This window comes from Pristis pectinata, chromosome 3 (assembly GCF_009764475.1).
Source record: "Pristis pectinata isolate sPriPec2 chromosome 3, sPriPec2.1.pri, whole genome shotgun sequence".
Classification (NCBI taxonomy): domain Eukaryota; kingdom Metazoa; phylum Chordata; class Chondrichthyes; order Rhinopristiformes; family Pristidae; genus Pristis; species Pristis pectinata.
This window is the reverse complement of record NC_067407.1, coordinates 62,416,670-62,437,800: the sequence shown is the minus strand read 5'-3', so window position 1 is coordinate 62,437,800 and position 21,131 is coordinate 62,416,670. Positions and strand designations below refer to the sequence as shown.

Sequence of the window (21,131 nt, the reverse complement as noted above, 5' to 3'; positions counted from 1 at the left end):
GGGGGAAGCATACATTGGGTTTAGGAGGTCGGGGATGAGTGAATCCTTTGATGACTATAAAAAGAATAAGAATACTCTCAAGCGGGAAATCAGGAGGGCAAAGAGAGGGTGTGAGATGGATCTGGCAGGTAAGGTTAAGGAAAATCCCAAGAGGTTCTATTTGCTATATTAAGAGTAAAAGGGTGGCCAGGGAGAGAGTAGGTCCGCTTAGAGATTAGCAGGGCTGCCTATGTCTTGAGCTGCAGGAAATGGGTGGGATTTTTAATGAATATTTCTCCTCATTGTTTACTGAGGAGAAAATTATGGTTATCACGAGGTAAGGTGAGCTAGTGGAGATGTTTTGGAGAACATTCCTATTACCAGGGAAGAGGTATTTGCAGCCTTTCAGTGCATTAAAGTGGATAAATCCCCAGGGCCTGACCAAGTGCATTCTCAGACTTTGTGGGAGGCTAGAGAAGATATTGTGGAGGCCCTTGCAGAGATATGTACTTCATGGTTAGCCACTGATGAGGTTTCCAAAGACTGGAAGGTGGCTAATGTTGTTCTGTTGTTTAAGAAGGGTAGCAAGGGCAAGCCAGGGAACCACAGGCCAGTCACCCTGACATCAGTAGTGGGGAAGTTACTGGAGGGAATTCTGAGGGACAGGATCTACCAGCATTTGGGTAGACAGAGTCTGATTAGGAGGAGTCAGCATGATTTTGTGTATGGAATGTCATGCTTGATGAACCTTTTAGAGTTCTTTGAAGAGGTAACCAAAAAGGTAGATGAACGTAGGGCAGTGGATGTTGTCTATTTAGACTTTAGCAAGGCCTTTGATGAGGTCCTGCATGGTAGGCTGGTCTGGAAGGTCAGATCCCATGGAATCCAGCGAGAGCTCGTTAGGTGGGTTCAAAATTGGCTTGGAGATAGGAAGCAGAGAGTGGTGGTTGAAGATTGTTTCTTGAAATGGAGGCCAGTGACTAGTGGTGTGCTGCAGGAATCAGTGTTGGAACCCTCGTTATTCGTTATTTATATAAATGATGTGGATGCGAATGCACAGGGTTTGATCAGTAAGTTTGCAGATGGCGTGTAATTAGAAGGTGGTGTTGAGAATGAAGACGGTTATTGTAGATTACAGAGATCTTGTTCAGTTGGTGGGTTGAGGAGTGGCAAATGGATTTAATACCGATAAGTGTGAGATGATGCATTTTGGAAAGTCAAACCAGCGTAGGACTTGTACTATGAAAGATAGGGCATTAGTGAGTATAATGGAACAGAGAGATCTGGGAGTATAAGTGCATAGTTCATTGAAAGTGACGTCACAGGTAGACAGGGTGGTGAAAAAGGTGTTTAGCACGCTGGCCTTCATCAGTCAGGGCACTGAGTATAGGAGTTGGGACACTATGTTGCAATTGTGTAAGTCTTTAGTGAGACTGCACTTAGAGTACTATGTACAGTTTTGGTCACCCTGTTACAGGAAGGATGTGGTTAAACTGGAAAGAGTGCAGAAAAGATTTACGAGGATGTTGCCAGGACTAGAGGGCCTGAGTTATAGGGAGAGGTTGGCCAGGCTGGGTCTTTATTCCTTGGAATGTAGGAGAATGAAAGGTGACCTTATGGAGGTTTATAAAATCATGTGGGGAATAGATAAGGTGGATGGTAGCAGTCTTTTTCATGGGGTAGGGGAGTCCAAAACTATGGGGCATAGATTTAGGTGAGAGGGGAAAGATTTAAAAAGGGACCTGAGGGGCAACTTTTTCACACACGGGGTGGTGAGTATATGGAACGAGTTGCCAGAGGAAGTGGTTGAGGTGGGTACAAAAGTATCATGTAAGAAGCACTTGGACAGGTACGTGGAGGGGTGGGGCTTAGAGGGAAATGGGCCAAACGCAGGAAATTGGGACTAGACAGGTGGGCACCTTGGTTGGCATGGACTTGTTGGGCAGAAGGGCCTGTATCTGTGTTGTATTGCTCGATGACTCTATTGTAACCATAGATAACCTTCTTCACTGTCCACTGCACCACCAATTTTTGGGTCATCTGCAAACTTGCTAATCATGCCACCTACATTCTCATCTAAATCATTAAGATAAGATAGGATTTCTTTATTAGTCACATGTACATTGAAACACACAGTGAAATACATCTTTTGCGTAGTGATTTGGGGGGCAGCCCGCAAGTGTCGCCTTGCTTCCGGCGCCAACAAAGCATGCCCATAACTTCCTAACATGTACGTCTTTGTACGTCTAATATATCTGACATACAACAGTGGACTCAGCACCGCTTTCTGAGATGAATCACTGGTCACAGTCCTCCAATCTGAAAAGCAAACCTCCGCTACCACCCTCTGACTCCTTCCACCAAGCAAATTTTGTATCCAATTGGCTTGCTCACCCTGGATCCCATGTGATCTCACCTTCTGGACTAGCCTACCTTGTCCAATGGCTTCCTCAAGTCCATGTAGTCAATGTCTATGTTCTGCTCTCATTAATGCTCTTGGCCATTTCTTCAAAAAAAAACTAAATCAAATTCACAAGGCACAATTTCCCATGGACAAAGCCATGCTGACTGTCCTTAATCAGTTCTTGCCTTCCAAATGCAGATGGATCCTGTCTCTCAGAATCCCCACCAGTAACTTTCCCACTACTGATGTTGGGCTCACCAGCCTGTAGTTCCCCAGCTTGTCCTTGCAGCCCTTCTTAAATAAAGGCATAGCATTAGCCACCCTCCAGGCTTCACCCATGGCTAAGGAAGGTACAAAAATGTGTGCCAGAGCCCCAGCAAATTATTCCGTTGTTTCCCCCAAAGTCCCAGGATACACTTGGCCATGCCCTGGGAATTTACCCACATTTATGTGCCTCAAGACTGCCAACACCTCCTGTTTCATAATGTGGATATGTTGCAGGACATGGCTGTTCTCTTCTGAACTCACTAGCTTCCATGACCTTGTCCACGTTAAATACAACTGAGAAATATTAATTTAAGACCTCGTCCATCTCTTGTGGCTCCACAGGTAAATGACCACACTGATCCTTAGGGGGACCTTGTCTTTCCTTAGTTACCCTATTGCTCTTAATATACTTAGAAAAATCCCAGGAGATTTACCTTATCTCATATAAGGATATCTCATGTCTCCTTTTTGCCCTCCTGATTTCTGCCTTAAGTGTACTCCTACATCCCTTATACTCAAGGGATTTGATCCCAGCTGCCAAGATCTGATAGAAGCCTTTTTCCTGCCCAGCTGTTCAATATCACTCATCAACCAGGGTTCCCTCATCCTGCCTGCCTTGCCCTTCACTCTAACAATATTAAAAGCCTTATACTTCTCAGATATTCCTTTACCTGCTGACAGCCTTTCCCAACCAACCTTTGCAAGTCCTATCAGTTCCCATCAAAATTAGCCTTGCCCCAATTTAGGATTTTAATTTGTGGACCAGTCCTATCTTCTTCTGTCACTAGTCCCGAAGTGCTCCCTCACTGACATTTTTGTCATTTGCCCAGTTGATTTTCCACTGAGAGGTTGATTGTTGCCCCTCTCTCCAGTCAGGATATCTACAAAATGATTGAGAAAACTTTCCTGGATATACTTAACAAATTCTGCCCCATCTAATCTTCTCGCACTAGGGCAGTCCCAGTCAATATTAGGTCAGAAAAAATTTACCTGCTATAACAACCTATTATTCTGAAAGCTATCTGCACTCTTTTTACACATTTGCTCCTCTAATTCCCGCTGACTGTTGGGAGGCCTGTAACACAATCCCATCAAAGTGATCATTCCCTTCTTATTTCTGAGTTCCACCCATTTGGCCTCCCTGGATGATCCCATCTCCCGGATATCCTGTCAAAGTACTGCCGTGATGTTCTCCCTAGTCAGAATCACAACTCCTCCACCTCTACCTTGCCTGTAGCATCTGTACCACAGAACATTGAGCTGACAGTCCTGACTATCTCTCAACCATGTTCCTTTAATAGCTATAATAACACAATTTTCTGTGCTTATCCACACCCTGAGCTCATCTACATTGTGTCAGGCTTCTCACTTGAAATTAAATGCAATTTAGGCTTTCAGATCTTCCTTGCTCCCTGATGTGCTCCTGCCTGTTTTGCTGACTGGACTTAATTGCTTTAACTTCTATATTTGCCTCAACTTTCTCATTTGTCACACTACTTACTACTTTACGTCCCACCTCCCTACCAGACAAGTGTAAATCCTCCTGTGTATGACAAGCAAATCTCCCTGCCAGGCTGTTTGTCCCCCTCCAGTTCAGATGCAACCCTTCCCTCAAATGCAAGGCATTTCTGCTCCGGAAGAGATCCCAATGGTCCAGAATCCTATTGCACCAGCTTCTCTGCCACATGTTCATCTGCCCTATCTTCCTTTTCCTATCCTCATGAGTGAATGGCACCAGGAGTAATCCAGAGATTACAGTTCTTGATGTCTTGCTTTTTAGCCTAACTCCCTATATTCACTCTGCAGGACTTCATTCCTTTTTCTACCTTTGTCGTTGGTACCAATGTGTCCAAAAACCTCTGGCTGCTCACCCTTCCCCTTGGGAATTTTCTGCAACCACTCGGATACATCCTTAACCCTGGCAGTCGGGAGGCAACATGCCATCCTGGATTCACCTTTTGCAGCTACGGACTGTCCTGTCTGTCCCCCTAACTATTGAGCCGTCTTTCACTTTTCGCTCTCCTTGACTACACACTGCTGTGCATCAGCCATTCATTGTGCCATAGACCTGGCTGCTGCTGCTGTCCTCTGAAAGGCCATTCCCCACAGCCCAAATGGTACCCAAGTGATATACTTGTTACTGAGGGGAATGGCCTTCAGTAACATGCCTTATAAGGTTATTAAATAGAATTGGAACATATGTTTTTGGGGGTTTAATTACACAAATTGAGGATTGATTAAAAGAAAGAAAACAGTGTGGGAATGAATGGTTTCCGTTCAGTCTGGGAGCTCTGACCAATGTCATGCTGAAGTTTTCAGCTGGGGTCCCAGCTGTTGTGAGAGATTTAAAGGAATCTTCATGTTCTTGAAATAAATTTCCGGAAGTTAATCTGCAGGTTCAGAAAAAATTAAGAAGGCAGATAGTATGTTGCAAAAGCATTTGAGTGCAGGACTGGAGATGTGTTGCTCCCATTATTATAAAGCTCTGGTGAAACTGCATCTGGAATGTTGTTACAGATCTGGTTTTCAAACTTAACAAAGGATGTCCTTTCCATAGAGGGAGTTCTGCAGTGTTCATCAATTAATTTCTTGGATGGCCTGTTTGTATAATGAGGAGTGAGACTGAGCTAGTACTTTCTAGATTTTAGAAAAACATGAAGCAGTCTCATCGAATATGTATCTCTGAAGGGCCTGACGGCAAGGATGCACAATTGATGTTTCTCTTGGCTATACTGCCAAAAAATAGGGGGTGCAGTTTCTAAATAAGGGGTCAGCCATTTGTGATAGAGATGAGAAGAAATTTCTTCACCCAGGGTACTCAATTTTTGGAATTCTCTACTCAAGGTACTTGTGGAGGCTCACTTGATGAGTACAAAACGATTTGTTTTTGATATTAAGGGGCTGAAGAGATGCATGGTTGGAGCAGGAAAGTGGCACTGATGCAAAAAGTCAACCATGATCTTTATGATAATGTACGCACGAACGGTGGAATGCCCTATTTGTGCTTCAATCTATTATGTTCTTGTACTTTGTACATCTTGTCCTCCTACCTTAATAATAAAACTTGATTTCCTCTCAATTGTCGTGGGAGTTGCCCATGCATTGTTGAAGGTTGATATTCTGAAACCTAAACAGTACAGAAATGTTTTCAACTGGTGAGCAACAGAAGGGGAGTAGTTTTGCTGAGTGCTGGAAATGTGGATTGTGTTTTGGCATTTTTGAAGTTTACAGAGATCGGCATTTAACCTGTTCTGTGTCTCTCTATTTGCAGACGTGAAAGGTCCTCCAACACACAGGTTGTCTTGTGGCCAGTCGCCATATGCAGAAACGGCCTGGGATCAGAAATATTGTATGCTGACTGACAGCCAGATGATCCTTCTGAACAGGGAAGAAGAGGTAATAATCATAATGTTTACATTGCCAACAGACAAAATGCAGGTCCTCCCCAGGTTATGACAGGATTCCGTTCCTGTGAACTATTCGTAACCCAGAAGATGCCTGCAGCCTGCAAATCTATCTTGCTGGTCTCCCAAATGCTTGTTCATATACATACGCTGTACCTAAGTCAAGCTTTCATAAGCTGGGGAGGACATATACTTGTGCATGAGTAGGGAGACCTTACAGCTTTTGATGTATCCCATTAAAGGCCAAATATCTCAGAACATAGCCAAGTAATTTTTTAATTAGAAATTTAAAAAAATATATTGCATTATTTGATCTCCTTCCTCACATTGCTCTTCCTTAACTTTCCCTCCAAGAACAAAAGTCTAAAACTATTCGAATTTTTACAAAATCTTTGTGCAATTTCTTATAATAAAATTAAGAGGCAAGGGTGACCAGGACAAAGGTGAAGTGCACATTGAGATGCATTCAGTTTATATCAAGTATGGCCTTAACAGAGATGTTTTCAACAGTGTTATTAGTCTTACTTTGAAATAAGCTAACTCCAGGCAATGAAGACCATTCAGCTACTCTTTCTGATCTATGGATACCAATAAATTCCCTCATCACAGCAGCTAAATGCCCATTAAATGGTTCTGAAGCTTTGTGCCTATTACCCCTATTTCAGATATTAATTAACTAGTGTGAACAATGCTTTCTGGATTGCAGTGGTTCAAGAGTGTGATTCTCTGTCATCTACTCAGGAGCGATTCAGTCATTACTATCTTTAACAGCAATATTCACAAACTGAAAAAATGACGAATGAAAAGAATCTCTGTCTGTCTTAGATTTTCTGCCCACTTGTCTATCAGTCCATCAGTTGTCCAGACTTGGAGCACAAATTATCCTATTTGTCATTTGGGGATCTGTGTGAATTTCATCCATTTACATGCAACCTCTGGTGCTGCAGATTTTCACATTTTGTGCATTTTGGGGAATTATTGTGCTTTTGGCCCAAGGAAATCTTATCTGACACTGAAATCATCAGGAAAAAAGCTCATGTCCTGAACCTTGCCCAGGCAATTTTCTTCATTGTCAGGCTGATACCAGAGTTGTAATTATGCTGGAAAAACTTGGCTGGAAGTGTGACTGGTTCTTCAGCACAAGTCCTCAGCACTACACCTGGGATATTGTTTGGCTTTGCTGCATCCAGTACTCTCAACCATTTCTTGATATCACATGGAGTAAATGGAATTGGATGAAGATTGGCTTCTGTGATTGTGTGCATCTCTAGAGGAAGTTCAGATGGATCATCCTCTCAGATCCTCTGGCTGAATGTGAATCCTTCAGCCTGCATGAATGCATGGCTGGGTCCTGCCATCATTAATGATGAGAATGTCCTCCCATTAACTGTTGAATTGTTCACCACAATTTGTACCAAGATGTGATAACACTTTGGAGTTTTGATCTGATTTTTGAGCTGTGTGTCCCTGTCCATTTCATGCTGCTTTTGCTATTCACCACATGTATTATCCTGTGGTGCTTTAGGTGACTGGCATCACAGTTTTTAGTTTGCCTGATTCAACTCCTTTCTGCACTCCTCATTGAACCACAATTGATCACCTGGTTTGAATGTAATGGTAGAATGAAGCATGTGTGGTTACATGATATGTGGTTACACCTTGTGGTTGTGCACTAATTTGTGCTGTTGGTCGTCCATGGATTTTCAGATTTGAGCTGCAGATCTGTTCTGAGTAAATAACATTTAACATGATTATTGTGCCATTCAACATAATGGAGGATGTTTTTGGCGTGTACAAGAGATTTGGTCTCTCCACATATTTTACATGGTCACTAGTACCAATGATGTCATGGATAAATGCACCTTCACATTGTGGGTACGTGTTCAAGTATGTTTATCCCTCATGTTGAAAAGTAGAAACTGCAGATGCTGGAAATCTGAAATAAAAACAGAAATCACTGAAAATAGTCAGCAGATCAGACAGCGTCTTGGAGAGAAAAACAGAGTTAATGTTCCAGGATGATGACCTTTCATCAGAACAGTCCTTCATGAAGGATCACTGATTCATCTTGAGCTGAAAGAGGATGGTGGGTATAATCAGGAGGTTTCCTTGCCCAAATTTGCCTTGGTGCCATGAGACTGATGAGTTTTGAGGACTCCTTCCACTATACTGCCACCTTTGGCAGATTTGTCCTGTTGGGGTGAAATGATGTACTAGGGATTGAGCAGCGGGGGGGGCAAATGCACCAACTCACTGGGAGCCGTCCCTGGCCCCACCGCCCCTCCCAACCCCCGTTTAGACCCCACGGAGCCCGGCCTCAAGCCATATTGCGCCCACGTACACAAACAATTGCCAAAGACATTTCTACCCAAACATGGCCCGGCGTAGAAACAGAACTGGAAAAACAGAGAGAGCCCCAGGGACGGCCCACCACCCTCGCCGGCCCGGGTTCTCCTTTTAGATATGCCCGTGGTAGGAAGTATACTGAAGTGTTATGATGAAGGGGATGAACACATGTGCTTGGCTGATGCTCGGAACCACAGAACTATGTGGAAGAGGTTGCCTGGGAAAGTTCTGTAAGATACACAATGCTCGGCTGGCAAAGGGTGGGGGTACTTACCCCTGTCAAGGTTGTGGGGTGGGGGTAAAGACGACTCTGGCCCTGTGCAAACGCTGTGGCGCGGCCTGCCTTCGCCTGCAAAACTGGCGTGCAAAACAAGGCACCTTCAGAGTCGAGTTTAAGCACCTTGCGCTGATAGACACCACTGAATCGAGCAATTAGAGAGATAGAAACACCTAGGTATACCCATCCGACAATCTGGCCACCATGGACGACCTGATCGAAGAGATTCTTGCAGAAATGCCAGACCCCGTCCCAGAGGGACAGCGGTTTATCGACCTGGATGACCAGGTCCCTCCCCCAGTAAGGCTCCCAGCTGACGAGTCGTGGGTTGAGATCCTTAACGACGCCAAGGACGAGTTTGAAGTTGATGGCGCCACTGCGGTCTTCTCTACATGGAGGGTGGAAGCAGAGGACCCACTTGACATTGGTGACATTGAGATCGCCGATGGTATGCGTGCCAGGGCTGGTCGACTGGCTCTGGACACTCGCATGTCAGACGAGAGGGCAGTACAGCTACTTGCCACCCTCCCAGAGGGCGAGTTCATTCTGAAGCTCAAGTTCCTGCGTGAGCGGAACGAAGGTGACTGGGTTGTCGAAGACAAGTTTGACCCAGTCCGTGCTGAGAGGAAAAAGGGGCAGGGTATCATTGAGATTTCTCGGGACACAAAGCCTGGTGCTCTGACTGGGATCGATAGCGTGTTCTATCAGAAGGACTACCCAGTCACCGCGGTCGTTTATGGGCTCTACCCCGAGAGACCCAGACCCTGCCAATTTGGCTCCACTAAGAGACGGAGACCTGAACTGCGTGGCCCAGAGAGTAATGGAGTATTTTGGGGGTGCCCTGAGGGGCCAGGGACTCACACCCACAAGGCGCCAGAAAATACAGGAGTGGGAAGAATGAGTCCACAAAACTGGCGCCACGGTTGGCGATGTGGCCGAATTGGAAAAGGTCCTCAAAAGGGCTATCATCCTGTGGGACATTGCCGGCGAGGATATATATAACAGCAGCAAGTACCAGTTTGGTGGCAACGGTGTCAGAGGTAAAGTAGAACTCATCTGCCACAACGGCCACGCCTGGTCCAAAGACCTCCACTTTCCCCAAAGTAGAGAAGTCCACTTCTATGCGGGCAATGTCTGGCAGGCCATCTGAGAAGCTACCCAGGATAAGCCGTTAGCGGCCTGGCTTCTTGGTGGACAAGACAAAAGGCTCACAGTCGACCAGTTCGTGCTCCAGGACAGCCGCACCTACAGGACGTGGGAAGCCCATGAAAGGCTCCAGAAGGCTTGCCGAAATTTGGGTGATGAGTCTCTCGCTGAGAAAGCTTTTGGACAGAACCACGCGGCCAGCATTATGGCCAAGGAAAAAAAAACGCTGGAAGCTGACGCCAGCTAGCCTTCTCGATGACATTCAGAAGGCTTGCGTGGAGCATAGCCATGGCGGGCTCTGGAACTCGATGGACTACGACACCCGAGACATAGTCAGCATCGACATGAAGGCCTGCTACCCTGCCTCCTTCCAGGGAGAAGGCGAAGCGAAGCCTTATTTCGAGAGGTTTGGGCACCCAACCCGCCGCATGGCCCGTGTGGCCATCAACGGCCCTCTTCCCGAAGACATTGGCACTGGCTTTGCCGAGGTCCAAGAGTGGGGGTTTGCTGACAACTGCCACTCTGTCATCCCCGCGTGGTTTGGAAAGCATTTCGCAGAGAACGGCTGGGCTCCAACACAGCTTCTTGTCTTCCTGACAGAGTCTGGCCTTCTAACCACTCTCAAAGTCCGTGAAGCCATCGTCGCCTTCGAGAAACAGACCGAGGTCTGGCTCCCGGAAGACCGCAACCAGGGGTGTAGCATCATCGGCAAATTCACGCAGGGCAGCAAGGCCGACGGAAAAAGACTGACCCGACGGCTGGTGACCGACGAAGGAGAGCTCGACTACCTAGTCAGAGACACCTGCCAAAGTGGCACCCTGGTTGGAGCGCCGATGAGATGCCCCCTGGGCCACATCCTCACGTACTACGACGGCTCCCAGCCCCAGTACACCCACTTGCGGGCAAGCGTGCTGGCCTATGCCCACATCAACCTCCTCTCCATGCTTTCGAGGTTTGAACTTGAGGAGGCTGTCCGGGTGGCCACCGATAGCATCTACGTCCAGAAAACTGCGCTCTACAAGCTCGAAGGGGTCGAGGCATACGTGGCCCCCAAGGCCTGTGGTTGTGGAGAGGAATATTGCATTTCATGTCTCATTGGAGAAGAGTATCTTCCACCATTTGCCCCAGCCCAGTGGCGTGACAAGGGCGAGCAGCTGTACATGCCTATGGAACACGCGGCCTACTTCCCCAAGCCCGAGTACATGAGCCAAGTCAAAGACATGCCTCAATCAACGGCGCCGCGCCACGATGATCCATTGACCCGCTACCAGCTCAGCTACCTGAACAGCGGAGGGGGCAGCGGGAAGACCACAAGAGCGATTGAGCTCTTCCGCCGGAGAGACCCCCTGGTCCTTACACCGACACACCGCCTGGCTAAAGAGATGCGCGCACGTGTGGTCGAGGCCCAGACTTACCACAGCTTCTTCCGTTGGAGCGGTCAGACAGAGTGGACTCCGGAAAGGATGGGCCAGAAGTACATCCCCCGCATTATCATCTGGGACGAGGTTTGTACTGTGCCCCGGCCCATTCTGGAGACCTTCCTCGACTGGCTCGAACACAGGGGTGTCCAAGTCATCTGCTGCGGCGACCAGGGTCAACCACCGCCGATTGCTGGTGAGATGCCACACGACTGGCTGCATCAGAAGGCTGACTACTACGAGGAGATCGAGGTCGACCATTGAGCAAAGGACCCGGCCCTCAAGGCCCTCAAAAGGAGTATCCGCCTCCAGCCTGACAAAGTCCAGTGCCGAGAGATGCGAAAGGCGCTCCCCGGCTGCCGAGGGTGGGATCGGTTCGTTGAAGTCTGGCGGCCGGACGACCTTATCCTGGCCTCGAGACAGAAAGTTCGCGACCGAGCACAGGAGCTGCTATTCCAGTGCCACAAGGACCACTTTCAAGACACCCAGTACCCCTCCTCTACCACCCCAAGGACAGTCGGAAGCAGAACATCATGGTGCCGGTTCCAGGCACTGACCGCAGAGAAGAGCTGGTTCTGAACGACATCGTGGATGTCAGCATAGAGGCAGTGGAAGCGGCCATCCAGACTGATGATTGGCGCCTCGGTTACGCCCTTACGGTCCACTCGAGCCAGGGCCTTACCATTCATGACCCCCAAAAGGGCTGGATCGTCGATGACTATCTCCAGTGGTCAAACCTTGCCTACCTTGCCGTGTCCCGTGTGGAGTACATGCACCAGCTCGAACGGGTAGTCTGTCCCTCGGAGGAGGGTTCTGAGGTTAGACAACTCACCGAACAGCAGCTCCGCAAGGTTATCGCAAAGAAGCTCGTGGCCTACAAGCGCCAGGACCAAGCCAAAGGGTTCAGGTTTAACCTGAAGGTCGATCACATCTTGCATCTCAAGGGGGCCCAAAATAACCACTGTGCCGCCCGCAACATTGAGCTCCTCTGGGCTTACCAGCCCAAGGATACCCAGCAGTTCAGTGTCGACCGGTTAGACAACACCAGGGGCCACACCCGTGACAACATAAGGTTGACCTGTCTCGAGTGTAACAGAAACAGAGGGGCAGCAGCTCTCAACGCTTGAGAACCCCATCCGGCGGTAGCTGTGTGTCAGAGGGCACCACCAGAAGTTCCTCGCGGACAAACCCCCGCGGCGGGCCGTCTAGCAGGTAGTACAACACGGGCTCGTCGTGCTTGGTCACCGAGCGTCCGAGCCGGTACACTTCTAGGGACCACACAGGGTCAGTGGCACGTCGACGCCCGCCTTCCAGCTCGCCAGGTTGGTATAGATAGTGAACGCCAACCCCAGAAGGGAGCTTTTGCTCCCAAATACCGACGGGACGGGATGCAGGAGCAGAGGGTTTTTGTGCAACCCGCAGTGTTTTCATGGCCTCAGAAGGCCGCTTACCGGTCAGCCGGGTGACTTCTCCATTCAAAGCCGCAACAACGGCAGGCAGCTGGGCTACCCACTCAGACGACCGAACTCCGGAAGGGAGCCGCATTTCCTGAGCATACTGGTGCCCGAAGAGCCGCTCAGCCAAGGTCCGGTTGAAGCGCTCTACGATGCCTTGGTCCCTGTGGGTGTCCACGCGGCCGCGCCTGACCTCGACATTGTGCTTTGCCAGAAGCTGGTTCACAGCGCCCATGAACTCACGCCCAGGGTTGACCTGGAGCAGTTTGGGCCACTTCAACGGGTCTTGCCTGTATATGCAAGACAGAGTGTCAGCAACCTCTTTGGCCTCTTTTGTGGCCAGGGGCTTAGCGGCCTTGAATCTGCTGGCGACGTCGACCACGGTGAGGGCATACTTGAATGTTTTGCGTCCGACCTTGTCATGCGGCAGAAACAGAAGATCGGCTTGGTGGACCTCGTTTGGCACGCCGACGTCGAATTTTGGCCTTGGGATGTGCCGTGGGGCGGGCAAATAGATCTGCCAGATGGCTTGCCTCATTAGCCACGCCCGGGCCACATCTTCAGAGACCTTGGCAGCAGAAGCCAGTCTCTTGATGGTTGCAATGCCTTTCCAGTAGCCCTTGGGGCTGTAGTATATGTTAGACAGCTTACTGTCGGCCATGAGGTAGGCTTGCGAGATATTCCAACAGCCTTATCAACCTCCAACAGGCGGAAGCCACAGGTTCGGGCAGCTGCCCTGTCGTCGCCCGCAGGTTGGTTGGTCGGTCTCGAGAGCACCATTGCCGCAAACCTCATTGCAGCCCGCTCGTCCTGCCGCCACAGCTCGAGGGACCTCTGCGCGACTCTAATCATTGTATCAACCAAAGGACCGGGGATTTTGTGCCGCCTTGCAGCATACCCCACTTCCAGCATTGCTGAATATAGCTCTTCAGGGAGGCCCATGTTGGTGAAACCACTCTATAACCGAGCCGCAAAAAAGACGCCGAAAATTGAAAACTCACCTCACTACTCAAGTTGTGCTGGCACTTGGCCCCGAACGCCGGAAGGCGACGAACACGGTCTTTTCGGATTACTTAGCGAGTTTGTAGGCTAGGGCGCCCGTCGCAGCCATTCCAAGGATAACGAAGGCAATCTCACGGTCTTTTTGGTCATCACTCGGCGTGTAGAAGTCAGACAGTTGGGGCTCGGGCCCCAGTGGGTCAAGCGTTTTGCCGGTGACTTGAGAGTACTCGCGGATTGCTGCATCGACATCGTGGAAGGTCTGGACTGCGTGGTTCTGGCGGCGGAGCTCTTCGTTTATCCAATAGAGGCGTTCAGTCCGCCTCTGGGACCGTTCTGCTTGGGCAGCCTGTAGCTGCTCGACTGCTTTATCGTGACGCTTGCGCTCATCAACGCCAGAGCGCCTCAGCATGGAGAAGAGGTAGTTCGATCCTGAGAACGCAAGAGCGTTGACGAGGGCACCTCCTATTAGCATAGCAATTGAGGCCATCGATGCGAAGCAACTGAGGTATGGTAGGGGGACGGCTACTTCAATATGTCAGCGGGGATAATACCCTGCTTCACCAACATATCCTTAGTCGCCATTGCGAGGGCCACGCTCACAACTACCATGCCCACATCACGGCCCGTGAAGTCTAGTTTGGGAGGAGCGCCTCCAATGCCATCTTACCCAGTCGGGAGTATCCCATGGCGAGGCCGGACACGACTGCGCTGTGATAGAGCGCGTTCACTAACATCTTTCCATCGGTTGCTGGGGTGGTAATGATGGTAGTTACTTCGTAACGTGTGTAGTGTAGTAAACTCTACTCCATATAGAATGGGTCAGGGGATGACTTCAATTGCCTAATACCGGCAGCAGTTGTCGGCTCTGCCAACGCGCACGAAGTGCTCGTGGAGTGTATCAGAGGTGCTGCAGGACGTGGCGCGCGACTTTTTGCCTGCTGCCGCACCTCTGGTGGCTTCGTGTTCTCGTTGCTGCCGGCAGCGAAGCTGCCACCGAAGGAGCGTGACAGAAATATGGCTGCACCCATAAGGCCGCCCCCAATGATCCATGGGGTCCAGTCGGTAGCGCTTGCGCTGGCGCTCCCCATGTCCTCGTTGCTGCGCAACTGGGGTAGTTGTTCATGCACACGTTCCGAGCGTTCGGGAACCGTGTTGCTTATGTCTGGTGGTGTGCGAAGTGTCTCCTTGGCGGCCCGAAGCTCTTCTAGCAGTTTTTCTTGCTTGGCCTTGCGGGCGGCCGCCCCGGCACGCCCAGCTGCTACCTTCTTTGGGTCTTTTTCTCTTGTTGGCTTCGCCAATGGTTTAGTCGTCTCCGGCTCCGGAGTTGTCACTCTTTCCACCGGCCGCGACGGTGTCGCATGTTGGCTCTCTGCCTCCATCGTCTATTGTCCGAGGGCATTGATGTCCAAATTGGCAGTACTTCGCCGTAGTCAATGCGGCGGTGAGCGGGGCTAGAAACATGCCGTAGCGGTGATAGAGCTTGCAGCTGGCGCTGCTAAGAGCGTGCCCAACAAATGGGTCGGTCTCAAGGTCTGCAACAAACGCCGGTCAGTTCTCGGGCGGAATCGGAAGAAACATGCTTGCTACTCCCGCATACAGCTGTAGGGCTGCCTGCCCCAGCGTTTTCATCATGGCCGCACCAAGCCTTGACTCATAGCGGGCGTAAAGCTTCTCAACCTCGTCCTCATCCAACAAGTCAACTTGGTCCGCGGTCAATGCTTTGCCTTGGACTACTAGTCCATACTGCCTGGCTTGGCCTCCAGTTACCAGAGCAGCTAGTCTTTCGTGGTGCTGCTGTCGTGCCGACGCATCCACCTTCCTGGTATCCACCACAGTTGCTTCGCCACGCGCAGCAGAACAACCTGTTCCTTCGGAACGTGCGGCTGTGTCAGCTGCACCTTCAGCTTCCAGCAGTTCGTCGATTAATTCATCCATTCTCGGGGTCACTCACCTTGCGATCTTGACCACCCGCCTCCGAGCTCTAATATATTCGCGGGCAGCCCATGCGACCACCGCAAAGGTAATCAGCTGCAAACAGCAGCTGCCAAGCAAAAGTGCTCCCCACATTATAGCACCTTATAAGCAGCCGGTTGCTCAGTCTCCAACAGAAGCTTGGCATGCTTTGATTGGGCCAGCTGCTGCCGCACTATAGCCCGCTCTTCCAGAGGGATGATGTCGTTTTCACGAAGGCATTCGTCGAAGCTGTCTCGATCCTTGCAGTGAAACAGACCCAGCGTGTCTGCTCGCGGAGGTCTTTGAGGACCGAGTTATATTTCTGGGTCAGGACCCACACGGACTGCTCCGCATGGCGGCCACTGAAGGCCAACTCGGACAGCATGTCTTTCCTTTTCGTGAGGGCTTTTGAGGCTGAGCAGTCGTCGATAATGTACAGGGTTGGTTCGCCCTGGAACAGCTGGTAGAAGATGCGAAGGTAATCGTGGAGCCTTTCACCTGGGTCCGCCACGTAGACCTCTGGATCGCTCCACACCCAGGGGCGCTCCCGATACGCCCGATTATACCGTATAGTGGGACACAGGATAACGATGTGCCGACACAGGATAGGAGCCTTCGAGGAGGTCGAGCGTGAATACAGTTTTCCCGCACCCCGTCATCCCGCAGATAATTGCTGAGTGGGGGTCCGATGGAAAGAGTTGATCCGGGGGATCAGTAGAGCGCTGAGACGAATCGGCCATCTTCGATGTTGAGCTGTGCGTCCATGATGATATATAGAGGTAGATGTTCAAAGCGCCGGCTGCCTCTGCCGCTTTCGTGATCTGGATGGTCACACCCTCGCTGGCGTTCTCGACGCGCCGGCCACTGCCGTGGAGCTGGTCGTCGTCCGTGGTGCGGAGGTCAAGCCACAGAGCGTACTTGGAGGTCAAGAACTCCCCCAGGGACATGTCGGCGAGAGCAAGGTCTTTCGCAACCATTGCCACTGCGGGATGGCGCTTGCTGCCCGCAAAGTACTTTTTCGCCTCATCCCACTGCTGGTGGGCATGCAGGCCCTGAGACTACAGCTGGTTGGGCACACCTTCGATGGTAACCACTTTCTCGATCTTGGGGTTATAGAAGGCCTGCGACTCTTGCTGGAAGGCCCCGCCGCCGGTAGCCGGGTCCTCAGACAACAACAGAATGCCCTTCATCGAGTGGGCGGGCACGTTGAGGTTGATGTTCCACAAAGTGTCGCTCTTGTTGGCTGCGATTTTGTGGTGCCGCAGTACACGGTCGTACAGGATGGCCAGGCGGCCCGTGTTCTGGTTGCGGATCATCCTGGCCAGTTCAGGGTGAGTGACCATGTCATACTCCAGGCTGATGTTCTCGATTCTATAGCTGGCGTTGGCGTCACCAGTGGCCTGGACCACGCGGGAGTAGTCGTTGAATGTCAACTTGTACTCAAGTCTATCGCCGAGCGCCGACTGGTAGAACGGCATGTGGCTCTCCAGCAGCTCGAAGTCGAGGGGGATGTAGAAGCGGTTGCCATAGGCCGCTGCGATCGCCAAGTCGACGACGTTGGGTTGGCCATTCCCAGCACCAACCCGCAGCTGCGTGACGTTCCGCAAGGTCGAAGTGTCGATACCCTGGTACTGGGCGTTTTCCCTTTCCTGGGCTGTCTTCCAGAGGTCCAGGTAGCAGTGGTAGACGTCGCTGTTGTCGATTGACATGACCTCATTGCCGCTGATCTTTATTGTGGTCTTCTTCACGACTGCACGGCCGAGGTTCTGGACTACCGTTCGGTTGATGTCAGTGGAGTCCAGCGAAATCGTGAACGCCAGTCGGGCAGTCCCTGGGACTATGACATCATGAGCGCCGAGGTTGGGGAATTGAACAAGAAGCTGTTGGTTCTGGTTGATAGACGATGGATTGTTGGTGACAACCACACTCTGGCGGATGCCCTTGACCCTGAGGGGATCCCTCAGGCGGCGGTATGGATTAATCTTACATCCGTATGCGCTTGAAGCCATATTGCTATGTAAGTATTGAACTTCGAGCAGCTAGCCTTCAATACGAACATGGCAGACTTTGAATTTGATAACCCCGTGTTTGAACCAGACGATGCGGAGCAGACAGCCGATGATGAAGCTCCCCTTGACCCAACTGGTGACTTGCCGTCCGTAGGACGACAGGATACACAAGGGGCCACAGCGATCAATGTCTCGTTGCAACAAGAGCTCCTCCAGACAGCGGTAGATGACTATTACAGTGCTATGGCGGAACGGGGACTCACCCCCGCCACTGGTCGAGACACAACAAAATTTGAGCTGGTCGGCGGGCGGCTCCGGCTGAAGGCTTACCCCAACATCGATCTTGTGAACTCTAGGACGAGCAAGCCCCTTTCGCTCACCACTATAGGCGGCCGGTCTGGTGGAGGGAAGGCAATCCGAGACGAGCTGGGGTTCTCGGATTGGACCCGGGCACATTCCGAAGGAACATGTTTGCCGGCTCAGGCTGCTGCGGCCCTCCAGACTGCTAACGAAGAGCTGGGAAAGGCAGCTGCTGCCGTAGATACTGTCGAGCTTCAGGACCTAGGACAAACCGCAAAAGAGGCCTCAGACGCCGTCCACGGAATGGAGACTACATTCACCGACGCCGAGATTGATGATCTTCTCGGAACAATGGATGACCACCCGCTCAACCTCCGTGAGCTCCGAGGCCTGGACCGAGCCCTGCAGACTATCAGGGGCGAGCTGACCAACAACCTCGCCAAGCTCACTGAACTGGATGATCACATTGCCATGGAAAAACGCAAGCCGGACGAGGCCGACTCTGGAGGTGTTGACGAGTTTACCAAACACCGCATTGCTGAGCGTCTGCGCGACCTGCAGGATGAAAGAGCCTCCCGCCTTGAGGCCGCTGCAGCAAACAGAGAGGCTCTCCAGTCTCAGGTCAACTGCATCAGAGAGGCAATCAGTTGCATCCTTAATAAGGACACTACGCTGGCTGAACGCATCCGCACCCTCTTCCGCGAGCAAGGGATCACGATCGCAAGCATCCTCACAGCAATCGGCATGGCCATCAGCACGCTAGTCCTTGCTCTGACTGGTTCTGGTGGTGCCACGCCCTCGCCGACCCCACCGCAGCCGTCTGACAAGGGCGGGCTAAGAGAGTGGGTTAAAAAGACCCTCAAAGTACTAGGAAGTGCCCTGGCCAAACTAGCTGGTAAAGCAGCTGCTGCCCTTCCGGGAATTATTGGCTCGATAGTCTCCTGGCTCCTAAGCCTCCTTGCAAAAACCGCAGGCTGGCTGGCCGAAAACCTGTGGGCCGTCGTCGTTGCCGTCGGGAGTTTGCTGCTCGTGGCAGCCCGCGAGTGGCTAGCGAAGGAGCCAAAGCGTCAGTAACCCTGTGGCAATGCCGCCAACAACGAGGGCTGTTTTTTCGTCCTCATGGTCTTGTGCAGCCATACCGGCGGACGAAGACTCTGTGCTAGCAGTGGTCGTCGCTTGTTGCGGTGCTGTTGTTGTTGTGACTTTGTCACCAGGTGGAGGCTTGACAAACCCCCTTTCGCCAGTGTCGTTTGCGGCGTCTGGCAGGGCGACGGCTGCATTAATGCCCCTGTTGAGCCCCAAGGTCTGGTCAGCAGTGGCGACCACGATCTTGTTGTTGTAGCCCACAACACGGTCGATACGGAGCAGCATGTCTGCGGATGCCATGTAGAGCCCGGCGCCGAAGACAAAGTTGACCTCGGAGCCCGCATACTTAAGGACGTCTTGGTAGCGGCTTATTGCTGAGGGGAGATCTACTGGGGATGAGATGGCGTCTTCGACGTTTGCCAAGAACTGCTTCTGTGCATTGAAGGCTGTTCCAGACCCTAGAATCCCTGTTCGTGTTTGGGCCTGGGCCCCGAGGATTGCCCAGACGTATGTCCAGATGCTGTCATTCAGTCGCTCAACCCTGGGGCGGGTAAAGCCCTCCGACTTGTCAAGGATGAATGTTGTCCAGGCCGTGTCTGCATTATGGGCGTCCTGTTTGATGAAGTCCACGTGGAGGACATTGTTTGTAGTCTCCTTTGTGAACGACATAGTTTTCCAGTTATACTGCCCCCCCAACAGGATGATAGCCATTGTTAGTCCAGCAGTTGTAAACTTGCCCAAGACCGTTGTTAGGTCCTTGCTGGTGCCAATTGGTGTTTAGGGGCACACCGAACTCGTTACAGATTTTCTCAAATGTCCTGCGGTCATATGGGTTGCTTGTCGCATGCCATGCTTGGTCCTGGGGCAAGGGAGCTTGTATTTCCTCCAGGACGCGCCTAGTCTGAAAGTATGCGTGAAAGTGATACAGAGCCTGCTCCAGAGGGTCTTTAGCGTTTAAGTGGTCTCTCACCGAAACACCGCAGCCCGTCGTCGCACACCAGACGACGAAGTTGAGCTGGTTCTGCCAGAATTGCATAGGGTTTGAATTCCAGGCCTGGACAAGTTTGTCCGAGGACACATTGGGCAGGCGATACTTCTCGAACACGTCGGGATACTGCGTCTCAAACCATGCATCATCTGCCAATTGTACCTGAACATGGGCTTTGGTGAGTGATGGCCAACCATCGGCCGCACTTTTTGCTGTGGTGTCTTGCACTCCAGGCCGATACTTCGCCTCGCTATTGAACCGGAATGGATTCGAATCCATACTGATCGTGCTATGAATCAAACACTCTCAAACGTTCAAAGAGGGGAGGCTATCCCACTTCAGCAATACATCAACAATCGAGGGGGCGCCCTTCGAGTCGGGCTCCGATCAATCATTTATACGGTGGGATGGTACAACATTGAATCCGGGGAGGTGTTCTCATGGCAGAGCGTTGGTGGTCCTATACGTACCATAGATATCCCCCCAGGCCTTTACGGCTTTACACATCTACAAGACGTCATTGAGGGGGCCGGCCCTTCTGCCACGCTGACGGTGAGTAAAGTTAACAGGCTGATTACTCTGACTGTCACTAGTGGGTGGAAAGTCCTTCTAACCGATGGGCTGCTTTCCATGCTTGGGTTGGACGATGGGCTTGGCAGGGTGTGGCTAGATGCCGACATATATACAGGAGACCGCCCTATCAACTTTGCGGCGAGGAAACTGCTGAGGGTCCACTTGGCACAGATTAATACAACCGACAACGTGGTCGATGGAGCCCCCTCCACACTTCTAGCCAGCATAGGGGTCGGATGCCACACCTTCGGGGACATCCACGCCATCCGCGTCGAGCACCCCGAATACAAACGCCTCCAAAACGGTTCGATCGGTGAGTTGAAAATTGAGATTAGAGATGAAAGGGAAAGTGTGCTTGACAACCACGACTTGCCAATCTATCTGACGCTAGAAATACAATGAGTATTGCCGTAACTGCAATTGTAGAAAAGACAGATGTGAGTATAATGCTTACGCCACCACACATTCCGCCAAACCTCAACATAAAGGCAACGATAGTCGTTGAAAGACTTTAAAAATGAAGCA

General features: G+C 51.0%; 1 protein-coding gene across 5 annotated transcripts in view; it reads left to right on the top strand.

Moving 5' to 3' along the window:
• Nucleotides 1–21,131, top strand: part of rasal2 (RAS protein activator like 2) — a 352,406-nt gene that overhangs the window by 126,612 nt on the left and 204,663 nt on the right. For all 5 annotated transcript variants that reach the window (XM_052011425.1, XM_052011423.1, XM_052011424.1 and 2 more), the window contains exon 2: nt 5,922–6,046. In XM_052011425.1, the coding sequence (XP_051867385.1) occupies nt 5,922–6,046 (125 nt within the window). The remainder of the gene's footprint in view (nt 1–5,921; nt 6,047–21,131) is intronic.